The sequence below is a fragment of the Nycticebus coucang genome, chromosome 9 (genome assembly GCF_027406575.1).
Source record: "Nycticebus coucang isolate mNycCou1 chromosome 9, mNycCou1.pri, whole genome shotgun sequence".
Classification (NCBI taxonomy): domain Eukaryota; kingdom Metazoa; phylum Chordata; class Mammalia; order Primates; family Lorisidae; genus Nycticebus; species Nycticebus coucang.
The window spans coordinates 91,499,312-91,515,706 of NC_069788.1; the positions used below are offsets into that span (position 1 = coordinate 91,499,312).

Genomic DNA, 16,395 nt, shown 5'->3' on the forward strand with positions numbered 1-16,395 from the left:
AAGTGGAGGAATGTAGCCTCACTGGCGGTACATACTTCCTGAATCATGTAACAATCCGGCGCCACCTACCCTTCATCTGGTATTCTTCCCCCAAATGTTTAACCTGAATCTGATCATGAGGAAACAAATTCATGTCCTGGGGCCTCCTCCAAGTTATCTCTCTGGCCCACACTCTTCAAAATATCAACCTGCGAAGGGCCAAGAAAGGGGAGGAGGGCTGTTCTAGATTTAAGGAGACTGAAGACATATGCGATCTTGGATTGGATCCTGGATCAGAAAAAAAATTAAAAACAGCACGCAAAGAACGTGTTTTAGACAGTTAGAAAAAACTGAACATGGACTCTGTCTAAGGTAATATCATTGCACAATGTCAGATTTCTTGGATGTGTTAATGGTTTTGTTGTTACATGGGAGACTACTTTTTATTCTTAGGCTCATGCTGAAATATCCCAGGATGGAGTGTGATGAGACCTGAACATTACTGTTAGTCCTTCTGCGGGTGATGGAGGGAGGGAGAAGAGCTGGGCCAAAATGTTAACAATGAAGAAGTCTAAGTGAAGGGTGTATGGATATTTATTATGTTCTTTTCTCAACTTTTCTGTAAGTTTAAAAAGTTTCATAAATACTGCAGAAAGTTTTATGGGCGGTATTGCTATGATACTGTTGTTTACCAGTATGTCAACAAAGTAGGAAGCAAAGTTGCTTATTCCTTTAGGTTCGTAGTATCCACTGTGGATGCGGACAGCTCTTGTTGTATCACTCAGCTTCTGTTCTACCTCCAATCAGGAGCACCCTTGTTTTCTTTCAGCACTTACTCCTCTCCCTTTGAGTTTATGAGGTTTGGGTGTGGGCATATGAACCACGCCCACCTGTCTCCAGGGATTGGTGAGCACATGTCTCAGTGTAGTCCGACCAAGGCCAACAGACACCAACCCCAGGGCTTTTGCAAAACATATTGGGACAAGCTAGTGTTCCCCCCACCGAGGCCACCAGGCTGCTAGGATGTGAACTATCACTTGACAATTCTACACAGTGACAGAGCTATCACACGAGTCAGCATGGTCACCTTTGTTTGGGGAGTGATTGCCTGTGGTTCGAATCTACACACAACAAACCAGAGGTAAGAGAAGGAGAGTGACACTGAAATTAAACACACCTGAAGTTAGTTACAGATTTCCTTTTGGCTTCTTCCAGTTTAAGTTGTGTGTCTGGTGCTTAAACTCAAGGCATCCTGATGGCCATAGTATGAAAATGCATAGAAAAGGTGTATCAGCGCATAAGAAATTGCCACAAGTTCAGCAGCTTTACTTAAACAACACGCAGTAATCATCTCAATTTCTGTGGGTCAGGAGTCTGGGCACAGTTAAGCTGGGTCCTCTCTTTTTAATCTCACAAGGCCATAGTCACTATGTCAGACAGGCCTGTGGTCTCATCTGGAGGTTTGACTGGGGAGGAATCCACTTCCAAACTCATTTGCATTGTTGGCAGTATTCATTTCCTTGTGCTTGTGTTATGAGGGCTCCGGCTTTTTGCTGTGTGATCTGGAGGCTGCCCAAGGCCCTTGACACCATCTGGAGCACTCTGCTGCATAGGCTTCCTCACGTGGCTGCTCACTTTATCAAGTCAGCAGGAAGAGTTCGATCAGCTACAACAGTACATTTTACAATGTACGTAATCACGAGGCTGACTGCCTATTGCCTTTCCCATAGAACAAAACCAAATCATGGGAGAGACATTCCCTCACACTTGCCATATTCTGTTGGTCAGAAGCAAGTCACAGGTCCTGTTTGCACAGACAAGGAGGGAATTACACAAAGACCTGGCACCAGGAGGTGGGGAATCACTTGAGGTCAGCGTGCAATCTGTTCACCATTAGTGAATCCTGCCACGCCAATCCTACACACTGCAAGGCACTTACTTACTGAGTACTATTGAGTGAATACTAAAGTATCACAAGTACTTAATATTATTTATTAAGATAATTTAATAGTAGTTATCACTGGGAAATGGGAGAAAGGTGTAGTGTGAAGGGCACTAGGACTTTTGCTCTGCATGTGTCATTGGGATTTTTTTTACAGTAAGTTTGTATTCATGGGTTATACAATTTAAAGATATAATTAAAAATGGAAATTATATATATAGTATGTAGGTCACTATAAAAGTTTTGAGACAGACTGTGTTATGGCCCATTATTTCACTTCCAAGAAACACAGTCGACAGCGTCCTTTCTGATTCATGAGTGCAATTTCTTTCTTTCTTTTTTTTTTTTTAGAGACAGAGTCTCACTTTGTCACCCTGGGTAGAGTGCTGTGACGTCACAGTTCACAGCAACCTCCAACTCCTGGGTTTAGGCAATTCTCTTGCCTCAGCTTCCTGAGTAGCTGGGACTACAGGCCCCCGCCACAATGCTCCACTATTTTTTTGTTGCAGTTTGACCGGGGCCAGGTTTGAAACTGCCACCCTCTGTATATGGGGCCGGCGCCCTACCCACTGGGCCACAGGAGCCACCTATTCACAAGTGCAATTTCAACTTGTTTAGCTTATCGGTGTTGCTGGGAGGGCTTCATTTGTTTTCATCCACATGAATTTTACGTTTCCTGATTTTTCTGTATCCTTTCACGATGAACCACATACGATTTCAACTAAAAGCTGCTCTCCTTCCACTTCCAGACCTTCAGACATAACATACACATTCACAATTAGAAAAAAAAAAAAAACTGGAAGAAGATGGCCAAAATGGGACCACTTATTAGTTTATAGTATGGATGTGTGGGTGAATGATATTTCTTTATAATTTTCTGTATTTCCCAACAATTAAGGAATATTACTCTAGTAATAAAAAAAACCCTGAGTGATTTGAAGTGCTTTTGAGGTCCGATTTTATGGCTAAAAATAAAGCAAACCCTCTTGTTTACCTTCTGCAGGAAGGCAATTTCCTGCTTGGGTGGCTAGTGGAGTAACTGTTCCTAGAGCTCCAAGAAATAAATCAGATGGCAACAGGGAACACACACCTGCTTCCTCTCACACTGATAAAGAACCATTAACTCTCACCAGAATGTACCTGGCTTTGTCCCAGAACTAAGTATTATTTGAAAAGATATAGCAGGTTTCCTCCAGCGACTAAAAGCTATTGGAAAGCCCAGGTCAAGAGGGGAAATAGAAGACTCTGCGCCAGATTTAGTCAACTGACATGTTCAGTAACTGCATAGTCCAAAACCAGGCCTCTATGTAAACAGACAAAAGACCTACTTGATCTCATCTTTGTTACTGGTTGGAGCACCTTGATAGGTCTTTGGATCTATCTGCTTGTCTGTAAAATTATATAACTGAGTATGAGGGGTGTCCATTAGAGCCGAGCAAAGAACATCTCTGTAGTCAAAACAAACAAGAAACAAAACACAACAAACTTCCAAAGATAGGTTCATTGGGCTTGCTGCAGCCAGGGAGGATGTGTCCTCAGGAGCGTGTCAGTGAGGGGCGATGACAGGGGCTTCTCAGGGTCTGGGCCTGTGCTGGATGATTGCGAGGCACAAGAAGGAACTGGTGTGGGGTCTGGATTCGACGCTGTCAAAAAGCAGGGGCCATTCCGTGACTGGGGGCCTCAGTCATTGCTATCTCCAAGGAGGGTTCAAATGGGGCTCGAGTTTGTTATGGGTTCAGGAACAGCGAACGCTCAGTAAAGAGCAACGCCTGTCTGCAGAGAGGAGTGTTTAGCAATTTTTGTGCTCACCAGAGCCACCTTGTCAATGTCTTGTTCTGAGTACTGTGTATGTTCCGCTGGGAACTGGGAACATGGTGGATTGGTTGTCAGCAGGGCCACTTTTCACTTTCCTAGTCTCATCCAACTTTAAAATTCACACACCATCCAGTGAAAGTAACATCTGAATACACTTTACAACTTAGAAAATGCTCTTTTTACCTGTGGGGAAATTCTTGGTGATGGTGGCATTTTCTCCATTTTTAAAAACAAGGAAATTGAGGATGGGAGACTCTGAGTGGTTTAACCAGCACCTCAGGTAATTGAGAGATCAAACCAGAAAATATTCCAGCATCCAGCCTTAAGCGTATACTCCTTTTTGGTCACACATCCCTGTGCCTCGTTAGTCCTAGTTTTGAAAATTGTGTATTGCACAGTCCATATTGAGGACTTACTAAGTGCCCTGCACTAGTCTAGTCTCTGAAGAGAAATATCAGTTGTGGAGACCTCCTGGAGGGACAGAGCGTGATGAGGCACCTTGGGGTGCACAGGCACCTGTCACGGCCTTTGAGGGCTGCTATCACAAATTCCCAGTAACTTAGTAGCTTAAAACAACACAGATTTATTCTCTCCAATTCTGGAGGACAGAAGCCTGACGTGGGTCTCGCTGAGCCAAAACTAAGGTCTCGCTGCATTTCTTCATGGAGGTTCCAGGGGAGAATCTGCTTCCTGGTCTTTTCCAGCATTCTTCACCTCAGGGCCTTCAAAGCCAGCGGTGGCCTTGCCATGACCTCTGCTTCCATTGTTACATCTTCTCTAACCCCTCTGCTTCCCTTTTCCACCTTTTAAGGACCTCTGTGATTACGTCAACATAGCTAAATAATTTGTATTTTAGGATCCTTAACCATTTTCATATTCACAGGTTCCAGGGATTAGGACAGGGACATCTTTTGGGGGAGCCATTATTTTGCCTATTATCACCTAGCCTTGTAATTTTTTTTCTCTTTTGAGGAGAAGAGGGAGGATTTCTGACATCACAGAGAAAGTGGCATCTGAGGTGATGCCGGGAGGGGGCAAGAGTCAAGAAGTGAAGTGTCCCAAGCAGAGGGGAGGTCTGGAGGAAGAGAAAGCACGGCACGTGAGTGGGCACACCAGTTAGCTCTTGCAAGGACAACCTCCAAAATCTCAGGGGCCCACAAAAGCAAAGATTCGCCATTCATTCAGGCTACATGCCCACTGAGGACACATTCCATGTTTACACTTTGCTCCGTGTTTTCTTCATTCAAACCATTCCTAGCCTGAAGGAACAGTCCCCACCTGGGACACTCACGGAGAAGGAACCAGTGGAGGAGTCACAGATGACTCTGATTTTCTTAGAGCGTCTCTTCCACTAATATTTCCCCAAAGCACATCCAGTCATATGGCCAAGGCTGACATCAGTGGAATGGGAAGTAAAATCCTCCCATGAGAAGCAGCAGAGAATAATTGAATAATTGGAATAGGCTAGTACAGTGGTCACGAGATGACAGCAGAATAAGGTGCGGGGAGTGGCTCAAAGTGCACAGGGTAGTGAGGGTCTGATCACATGCGATGTTAAAAGGCTTGGATTTGCTTGAGGTCAGGAGCTCAAGACCAGAGTGAGCAAGAGCAAGACCAGGTGTGGTGGCAGGTGCCTGTAGTCCCAGCTACTTGGGAGGCTAAGGCAGGAGGATCACTTGAGCCCAGGAGTGTGAGGTTGCAGCCAGATATGATGACGCCTCTGCATTCCAGCCTGGGTGACACAACAAGACCCTGTCTCCCCTCTTCCCCCAAAAAGATAGTGGTTCAGGGCAGAGGGGGTTACCAACCAGAAACAAAATGGAATGTTTAATCCAACATCCTTACCTTGGCCCACAGGACTGGCTTGATGCTCCCTTTATCCCTAGGCTAGAGTGCCATGGCATGATCGCAGCTCACTGCAGCTTCAAACTCCTGGGGTAGCTGGGACTACAGGTGCACACCACCACACTCAGCTAATTTTTAGCTAATTTTTTTCTACTGTTTCATAGAGATGGCATCTTTATATATTGCTCAGGCTGGTCTTGAACTCCTGGCCTCATGTGATCCTCCTGCCTCAGCCTCCCAAAGTGCTAGGTTTCCAGGTGTGAGCCACCGTGCCTGGTCAGTTTTAGTCCTTGAACGTGCCAAGTACATTCCCATTCAAAGGCTTTGTGCTTCTTATTGAACCTACTGCCTGGAAAACCCACCCTTTATTTTTAGGGCTCTCCACTTTACTCAGGACCTGCATGGGTATCTCTGCAGAGAGGACGTCCCCTGTTACCCACTTCACCCCATCTAATCTTTTTTCACAGCATTGAACACGGAGTGGTGTATTATGATTATGTTCATAGTCTGCTCTCCCCACCTCAATGTAAGTTCTACAATGTAAGGGCAGTGACGTCCCCCCACCCCATTCCCTAGAAGTGGCCTGTGCACAAGGCACCCATAATTCAAATGACTTTGTAGTCTTAATATGGTTTAAAATAAAATTAGTTTACTGCCCACTTTTTTCCCTTGAGACATCTTCTATAAATAAAACTTCTGTGTGTATATGTAACACATTTGACATTCAAGTGTTCTTACAAAAAGAGCTTCACTTATTTTGAGGTGTTTGTGGGTTCTGAGTGTATCTGGAGAACAGATCACCATGGAGAAGTGTGGAAATTCAGATTCAATTAATCCATATTCTTCTCAGCCAGGAAAGAACAGGAATATAGTACTAGTCTTAATGTGTGCAGAATAATCACTGTCGAGACCTCTTTCTCAGTCATTTCTTTCCTCTGGCCAATGACAGTCTGACGTTCCTTAGGCTTTACTTCTTGGCTGTCCCTTAGGCTTCACCAGCTCTTTCCTTCTACTTCCACCCAGACCAAGATGCCCTCATTGGCCTTTTCCAGCACGCAGTGGGTCTCTTGCAATAGGGAGCCTCGGGAAGCCTATTCCGTTGTTTCTACCATCCCCTCCTTCCGTAGCCTACTTCCTCATCTACAGAAATAACAGGGAACGCCTATTTCCATCATATTTTAACAAAACCCGTGCTTGTCCTTTGAAGTTTTTGTTCTGTAGCAATAGGAAAGGTAGTTTCTACTCAGCACAAGGTCTAGAGAAAGGGAAATTTTAAAATTTTAAAATTTTATTTTCCAATTGACACCTATAAATTCAAACCAGTATAAGAGCTCTGATAATATATTTACATCTATACACATACACATTCATTTAAAATATCTTTAAATACATTGGATTAAGAAGGGGAAACTTAGTTCTCATGCAACCCCTTTAATTAGGTCAAGTAGGTTTTCTGTTATCTGAGGATAAGTGAATAAGAGGACTTTTGAAAACTCCCCAGTTCCCATGATTGCATTAATGTACACAGCTATGATTGAATTAAAAAAAAATTAAAAAAAAAAGAAAATTCCCCAGTTAATGGTCAAGAGTACTGAAAATGAAACACAATTAAAGATTTATGTAACTACAGAAGAATAATCCCGAAGCATACTGTCAAACTATTTTCAAAGCCAAGTATGTGTAAAGACTGAACAAAAGACTCAGAGATCTCCTAACAAAAGCCAGGAGGACATACATGGAGACAGAAAGTCTGGCAATCCACAATGGAGACGCATGTGTTGTTTTCCATTTTAAGTACGTAACCTAGTTTTAATCATTTTCCAGAAATATTTCCAAATTAGGAGAGGGAAGGAAAAAAAAACCTTTAAAATATATTAACAAGACTTAACTCTTACTTTATTCTGTTTGAGATCAGCCCTGATCTCAGTTCAGATACTCTGGGGCTATCAGATCTGAGAAAGACTGTGCCGTAAATCCTATGCAGACCTAGTCAAGTGTCCCTACTGCCAACCTCCAACATTTGCTTTTATATTGTGTGGAACTTTCTGCCTTTTTCATTGCTGCCAAGAAGAAAAACAGCCCAAATACACCAAAGATGACCTTTTCTAATGAAAAATAAGAAACATACACATCTCCTACAGTACCAAAACTTCTGAAGGATTTACAGGGCTCATGTCAATTAAAGTCATGGTAGAGAGATGGTTAAGAATAGAAACTTTGGTCAGGTTTTCAGTTAGGCACCAAGCAGACTGCTTCAAAGACATTCCCCCATAGGAGGGCTTATACCCTTGCACAGACCAAGAGCTACACATATTAATTTCACGTGAAGACAGGCCACCAGTACCTGTGTGACAAAATAACCTAAGAATTCAGATGTGAAGATGAAAGTCAATACAGATACTATATTGAACTTAAAGAATAAATCTATAGTACCTCTGCACTAGTGTTTTTTTTTTTTTTTTGAGACAGAGTTTCACTCTCCTTCCCTGGATAGAGTGCTGTGGCATCATAGCTCATGCCATCCTCAAACTCTTGGGCTGGAGCAATCCTTTTGCCTCCGTCTCTCAAGTAGCTCAGACTACAGGTGCCTGCCACAATGCTCAGCTAGCTGTTCTTTCTTTTTTTTGAGACAGTCTCACTTTGTCACCCTCAGTAGAATGCTATGTCAGAGCAACCTCAAACTCTTGGGCTCAAGTGATCCTCTTGCCGCAGCCGCCCAAGTAGCTGGGACTACAAGCACCTGTCGCAACCCCCGGCTATTTTCTGTTGTTCTTGTTGCCATTGTTGTTTTACCTGGCCTGGGCCAGATTCAAACCCACCAGCCTTGATGTATGTGGCTGGAGCCCTACCCACTGAGCTCTGGGCGCTGCCTCAGCTAGCTTTTTTAGCTTTTAGTAGAGACAGGGTCTCTCTCTTGCTTGGGCTGGTTTTGAACTCCTGAGCTCAAGCTCACCCACCTCGGCCTCTCAGAGTGCTAGGATTACAAGTGTGAGCCACGACATCCTGCCAGCACTACAGTGTTTTAAAAACACATAGGTTGGTGAAACAAATTTGACTCCTAAATGCTACTGGCAGGGGCTATGGACATCATGGGCTTACTGAATGTACAGACCAGAGAAAAGGACAGGAGGAGGCAAACAAGGAGTAAAGGGATAAGAAATCCGGGAAGGCAGCACAGGGGGATGGAGAGGAAAGGCAGAAGCGTGCACTGGGGAGCAGGGCAAACCACAGGGAATCACAAGGGCCTTCAGCTGCTGGCTTCCAGCTCTCCTCACTAAAGTCCATCTGGAAAGGTCTTGTTTAATGGGGATGAAAAGCCATTATTTTAAAAAATAAAAATGTATAGTAAATTTTATGTATTTATAAAAAGACTTGCATGAATCAGGCCTATAATATGTAAAAAGCAAATCTCTACTTGCAAAGTTAAATGTATGAAAATACAAAAGAAAGACTAAATTATCAAAACAGAAAATCTTTTATTTTTAGCACTAAGTACAATTAGTTTCCCTGATTATACCCATAATCAGTGTCTCCTAAAATACAGGATGGTCTGTACAGAAGTGAATAACCTCAGTATCTTTCTCTATATATATTAGGAACACTCAGAAAAAGCAGAGCTGAGGTTATTCTGTTTTAGAAACTCTTACCATTTGAAGGAAATAAGAGGAAGATTTAGGTAGCAGAATACTTTATACATATATATATATATAATAACTTAAAAAGTTAAAAGATTGTAGTGATAAAATAATCTTGTGCATTCTTCTCAGGAATTTTAGGCAATTGGCCTTTTTGCAGATCCCAAGTCCAGAAAAAAACGACCAATCAGCGCAATTATCAGGATTGGTTCATTTGCCACGTGGTTGGTCATGGTGCATTTCTGGTGTGTATGTCAAAAGAACAATCATGACCCAGAGGTGAAGCAAAGCCTAAAGAAAGAAAAACAATTTGTGGATTAGTCAATCAATCCATCTTTACCTAATACCCACTGCACAGTGCACTGAGGGCAGGGACTTTGTCTTATTTGTCTGTGTGTCCCCTAAAGAATACACTGTGTCTGAAACCTGGTAGGGACATAGGACTGGGTAAATAATGAAGGAACAAATGAATAAACAATTAAATGAGCTCAGTGCAATGGAGGGTAGTAAGGAGTAGCTATTCCTACTGAATGCAGTTGAGAGGAGTGAAGTCTTGAATTCATTCATAACATGCACATGTACACATAAACAGCCATTCAGGTGATCATAATGCAGAGTGGATGGCAGGCGTTAACCTGCTAGATATACAGGACTTGGCTGGGAAGACTTAGAACAGAGTTACAGTTGTGTTTTGAGAGGGAGTTTAGCCAAAGTTTGGTGAAGAAAAGATGGAAAAACGTTCTTGCCAGGAATAATGTGTCAGGTTTTAGAGGCTGATTTTAGGATCTAGTACATGATCATAGTGATAAATATCCACTAATTCCCTTGTGGCAGTACCAAAATGATACGAGATTCTATTACTAAGTGCCTCACCACTTTGCAGTGTGCAAAAAATCACATATCATGTACTGAGTGCTGTGTTACTCATAATGACTAACACCTGGAAAATCAACCCCTCTGATGCGATTCCTTTTTTGTTTTCCCTATCTATCTTACAAAGGTTTATTTAAAGGAGTAAGTCTTCCCTCTAGTGGATCACAGAGAAACTTCTTTTTAAGTAGGCTTTTGTTTTTAAGAAAGCAGCCCATCTTAATTCAACCCAACCACTTTTAGACATACCCACTCAGAATAGCTAGTGAGCTTTTAAGCACAAAGGACACGTGAACTGGCACTCCCAACTACTGTAAACGTTTTATTAGAGCTAAGAAATATAGAACAAAGTAAATCAACCTTGAGATCCTTTTAGAAAATAAAGCAAAACACAGTAACTTTATAATACCAAGATAAAATAGAACCAATTATTTTATATTGTATTTTTAAGATTAGAAGGGCTTAAAAATGGAAGTAAATGCACTAAATTTATTTGTAGTTAAACCTTTTGAGTAAATCTGCTTTCTATACATAATGAATTATTAAATTATAACTACTTAAAGACAAAAATCTTTTTTTTTTTAAAGACAGAGTCTTACCCTGTTGCCCCAGTGCCAGGGCATCAGCCTGGCGTATAGCAACCTCCAACTCTTGGGGTCGGGTGACCCTCCTGCCTCTGCCTCCTGAGTAGCTGGGACTACAGGTGCCTGCCACAATGCCCAGCTAAAGCAAAAAATCTTAATGACTAAAAATGAGTTCATTCTTTCAAAATGTATTGCTAAAATATCAGTAAGATCAGCACTGGGAAAAAACTAGTGAAAAATCAAATGCAGCATTATTTTTTCAAACTCATTTACTTACCATATATATAATTACAAAAACTCGTGCTACAGGGTATCTTCGAAGAAAAATTCCCAGGCGGATACTGTGCAAATGGGAGTGGGAGAAGAGAGTTACATTCAAAACAAATCTTCCTGTAATAGCAGGGATTTTTTTTTTTTCTTAAATTTCTATTCATGTGGAAGAATGATTTTTGTAGTAGACTGTTACATGATTGCTGGAAAATAACTATATAGAAACGTCATAATAGCAAACAAATACATTTATGATTATTTGGGACTTATTAAACTTTAGTACTAGTACAAAGTATTTCTCTTAATTCTATGGCTACGACTGTAGGAGGCAAACTTGGTTCCACTCTAAATCATTTTTCTTTTAGGAGCTATAGAAGTTACAAAAGATGATGTGGATGTCAACCACGTGAATGGAGAAAAAACAAGAGTCTGGTTGGCATTAACCTGCAAATAGCTCATCTGGGAGCTTGTGCACAGATATATGCTTCTAAAATGCACAAAGTTATAGAAACTCAAGAAGACACCTGAGCAAGTAATAGAGGTAATATGATGCTAGACCTTATAACCCATGCCTCTTTGCAACATTTTCCCTTATCAAGATGGATATATGTACAGGCAAATATACCTTTCTGCTTTCTCCCTTTTTTTTTTTTTTTTAGAGACAGTCTTACCTTCTCACCCTCGGTAGAGTGCTGTGACATCACAGCTCACAGCAACCTCTAGCTCCTGGGCTTAGGCAATTCTCCTGCCCCAGCCTCCTGAGTAGCTGGGACCACAGGCGCCCGCCACAACGCCCGGCTATTTTTTTTGCAGTTTGGCGGAGGCCGGGTTTAAACCTGCCACCCTCGCGAGGTACATGGGGCCAGCGCCCCACCCCCTGAGCCACAGGCACCGCCCCTTTCTACTTCTTTCATTGCCACTAGTAGAATGGCTTCCATATAAATTCTCCAAAAATTACGTATGTTGAAAAATGAATAGTTGAAACAGAAGTGCCTAATTTGGAGATAATAATTACAGCATCCTAGTACCACAGCTTCAGGAATCTTACTTTATCATTCTCCTTACTTTTAATACCATTGTTTGGTTCTTACATTAAAAAATGTAGAGAAGAACTACTGTGCAAACAATTCATTAAAACTGTGTTTAATTATAAACACTAAAAGGAAAAAGGGTGTAATATGTTATTTAGACATGAACTTTATCAAGCTATATGTAAACTGTTAAAATATTTTCTTGAGAAGTTGGATGTCTGCTGGTCTAAAAATGTGTATGTAACTGTACAGAACATAAATTATGTTATTTATGTAACACATATAAGATATATATTAAAATTAAGTATTGTTCAGTTACATATAATAGCATCTTTTATTCTAATCACATGATAAAATACTAGGATAAAATACAAATGTATAGTTTTATATGAGACAGGCTGTCTCAATGAAATTGAATTAGTTTTTTTTTTTTTTTTTTGTAGAGACAGAGTCTCACTTTATGGCCCTCGGTAGAGTGCCGTGGCATCACACAGCTCACAGCAACCTCCAACTCCTGGGCTTAAGCGATTCTCTTGCCTCAGCCTCCCGAGTAGCTGGGACTACAGGCGCCCGCCACAACGCCCAGCTATTTTTTGGTTGCAGTTCAGCCGGGGCCGGGTTTGAACCCACCACCCTCGGTATATGGGGCCGGCGCCTTACCAACTGAGCAACAGGTGCCGCCCATTTAATTAGTTTTTTAATAGAGTTTATTACAGAAAGAAGAGTTGGTGTTAATTGTCTTCAATAAAATGTGGGCACTGGCAGACCTCATGAAGCATTCCATGGTACTGAAATGTTACACAAAAAATAAGGTAAATGTCATTTTATTTATTTTTATTTTTTATTTTTGAGACAGACTCCCACTTTGTTGCTCTGGTAGAGTGCCATGGCATCGTCATAGTTCAGGGCAACTTCAAACTCTTGAGCACAAGAGATCTTCTTACCTCAGCCTCCCAAGTAGCTGGGAATACAGGTGTGAGCCACTATGCTGGGCTAGTTTATATATATATATATGTATTTTTTTTTTTTTTTTTTTTTTTAGTATAGACAAGGTCTCAATTTTTGCTCAGGCTGGTTTGGAATTCCTGAGTTCAAGCAATCTACCTACCTAGGCCTCCCAGAGTGCTAGGATTACAGGTGTGAGCAACCGCACCTGGCCAGTAAATGTCACTTTAAATACTAGGTCTGTCTAACAGGACTCTGGATCTCAACCACTGAAAAATGTTATAAAAACAGCTGATAGTCCATCTTTCATCCTCATTGGCACTTCTTACCTAAATTGGTCAATTGAACTAGCAGCTTTGCGAACTTTTCCATACATTCCTGCCAGATTAGTTTCGGTGTCACTAAAAAGAACAGGAACATTTCGCAGACGTGTACCTGTTTAAATAAGAAAATAAATTAATGTACTGACACCAAAAACTAACTTTCTCAGAAAATTATAGTTAGAAATACATGTGGAAGAAATTCTCAAGGCCAACTAAGCATCACACCAAAGCAGATGAAATCATAAAGACAGATAAATGAGCCCTTTGTTCCTATACTAACAGGATTGAGGCTGGGCTGAGGACTCCAAACTTAGTACTCCAGCCCAGATCCCCCATCCCTGCCAGACTCATCCAATGGCCTATTCACCTTTCTCCAGATGGCGAGTGGGCACCTCAAACAACATGCACACTAGGATTCTGATTTCCTGCCCCTGTTGCCAACCTGCCTCTTCTACTACTTTCCCTGTCTTAGGATACAACATCTCTACCCCTCTGCTCAAGCAAAAACCTTTACTCCTTTCTTTCTCTCAAACTGCATATCTAATCTGCTAGAAAATTCTGTCAGCTCACCTTTAAAATACATCTCAATTCATCCCACAATCCCATTGGTCTGCAATGGCTCCCCTGCCTCCCCTAGCCCAGTCCCCCTGCCTCCACTCTTAGCCCTCTGCAGTCTGTACTCCAGACAGCAACCAGAAGCATCCTGTTAAAATGCAAGTCAGATCAGTCACCCATGTCAAGATCTTTCATGGCTTCCTACCTCATTCAGAGTAAAAGTCCTCACACAGGCCTAAACAGCCTCCTCCAAGCTCTCTGGATTCATCTCACACTAGTCTCTCCTTCACTCAGTCCATTCCAGCTGCACTGGCCTCCTTGCTGTTCCTGAAACAGCCAGAACATGCCTGCCTCAGGGCCTTTGTACCTGCTCTGCTCTGTGTGGAACACCTTCCCTCTAGGCCTCTTCACTTCACTACCTTACTGCTTTTGGGACTTTAGTAATGAGGTCTTCCTCGACCACCCTATTTAAATTATAATCCCATCCCCATACTTGGACCCAGTAATTCCTGAAAACTGTATATTTTTTAAGTTTTTAAAAAGAACTTAGAGCCAAAAAACTGAGAGATTTAGTGAATGACTTCTTGTAGATTTTATGAAGTTCTAAGATTAAACATTTGATCTGTTGATGCTTATAAGATTTTAGATTATATATTTTAGGAACCTATAGATTTCCTAAAATCAGAGCATGGATATACTTATGTGAACTATATATTAGCTTTAATACTCAGACTTATTTATTGAAAGATTATTCTAACAAATCTTGCTTAATGTTTCCTGAAACTTCCCCACTACTGAATTACTTGTCTTGTTAGCATCATTTATCTTACTACGTATTTTACACATTTTAAGATGGTTATCAATCCTCAGGCCTCCTTTCTCCAAGTCTAATACCAATGAGGGATAGTAATCAGTCCATTATCCAGTCTACTAGTGACAATACTAAATGGTCCAGGTCTCACATCAGCAAACTGAGTCCTTCATTGGATACAAGTTTTTTTCTTTTCAAATAAAAATAGTCTCTCTGTTGTTTTTTCAAAATTATGTCTGAATGAAATGTTCTGAGATTCTTTTTCTGTTTGTTTACCTTCGCCACTGTCAATTCCGGCCATATTAATAGAAGATCCGTTACTACTACTTCCAGAGGCAGAGTTCATCTGCTGTTCCAGGCGCTCGAGTTGAAAGACCAGGGAGTTCTTTTCTGTGCTGAGACTCTCCAGCATGGTTTGCTTCTGGATGAGGGTCTCTGTTAGCTGATGGAGTCGACTTTCTAACTCAGACTGACTGCTATTGCTTAATGTTTTATTGGTAAGCTGAAAGGCAAAGTGTTCAGAAAATTATCACATAAAATGAAAGTCAAACAATATGGAAATCACACTGTATTTTTACAGTAAATCGTGGCATCAACTGGTTTTCCAAAACTCTACATTGATTCTTAACTGTCCACAGAAGTCATTTTCAAAAATATTAGCAGGGTCACAAAACCAATTTCGTGGGTCAAAACCAGCCTTTAAAAATGTAATAAAATAGAATGGGTCATTTTCTGGTATTCATGTAATACACAGTACATGAGAGTAATATCTTGTTAAACTCCTGTTTGGTTTTGTACATGTAAACTGTATTTCTTACTGAAGCATGATGGTCAAGAATATTTCATAACATGGGTTTATAGGACCCAGTTGAAACTTCTCAGTCAGGATTCAAAAGTGTCCATAATTTAACAGTTCTGCTTCAGTGCAGAGACCACAGCCGTAGGTTTTCACCTCTACTATTCAAATTTGGACAAACTGCTACACTCTTCTGAATCTGTTTCCTCATCTGTAAGAGTGGATAACAGCATCTGTTGCCCACGGTATTTACGGTATGAAATGAGAGCATTTTCATGGTGGGTCTGGCTGATAGTTGGTACTTAACAATTTTCTTCATTCCACCCTCCATTTGGTCTTGTGTCTTGTCTGTCCCCACCTTCCTCTACTCCCACCCAGCACCTGCTTTGCTGGTCACATTTCCCATGTTCAGGCTCTCATCCAGGCTCTCCCTGCCTTCAAAGCCTCTTTGTGGGAATCCTCTCCAAACACTCCAGAGCATGCTGACCTCAGCTTTCTTCTGTCTTAGTATTTATCACTCTGATAACAACACAGTGGGAGTCAATTTTGCCTCCTCAATGAAACTATTAAATCAGCTCCATGAGGACAAGAAACACTGTTAACACATCAATACCGTTTTGAAAAAGGCCAATAGTCAGATCTAAGTTTAAAATCCCAGCACTGTCATTTCATTTCCTAGCTACGATCTTGGGAAAACTATTACATCTGAGCCTCAGTTTCCTTGATCACAGGATGTGATATTTACTAGAATGAAGTAACACATAAAACATCTCAAATGGGATGTGTCATATGGTAGGCTCTTAAAATATTAGCTACCTTTCTTCTGAATCTCTTACAGTAGTCCCCATAAGTTATGATTGCACTACTGCACACCAGCCTGGGTGACAGCAAGATTCTCTCTTAAAAAAAGGAAAAAAGGAATTGACATCCAGTGGTGAAATACCCAGATCTTATGTATACACTGAGTTCTGACAAATATGTAACTATATAACCA

At 41.3% G+C, this 16,395-nt stretch overlaps 1 protein-coding gene across 3 annotated transcripts in view; it reads right to left on the reverse strand.

Moving 5' to 3' along the window:
* Window positions 1-9,037: 9,037 nt before the first annotated feature.
* The window catches only part of GOLGA5 (golgin A5), a 43,784-nt gene continuing 36,426 nt past the window's right edge, over window positions 9,038-16,395 (reverse strand). For 2 of the 3 annotated variants that reach the window (XM_053601710.1, XM_053601711.1), the window contains 4 exons: window positions 14,882-15,107; window positions 13,246-13,351; window positions 10,948-11,011; window positions 9,038-9,507 (listed from right to left, as the gene is read on the reverse strand). In XM_053601710.1, the coding sequence (XP_053457685.1) occupies window positions 9,427-9,507; window positions 10,948-11,011; window positions 13,246-13,351; window positions 14,882-15,107 (477 nt within the window). In that variant the 3' untranslated portion in view covers window positions 9,038-9,426. Of the gene's footprint in view, window positions 9,508-10,947; window positions 11,012-13,245; window positions 13,352-13,999; window positions 14,122-14,881; window positions 15,108-16,395 lie in introns of those variants that run through there. The other variant, XR_008382385.1, reaches the window with a different exon arrangement.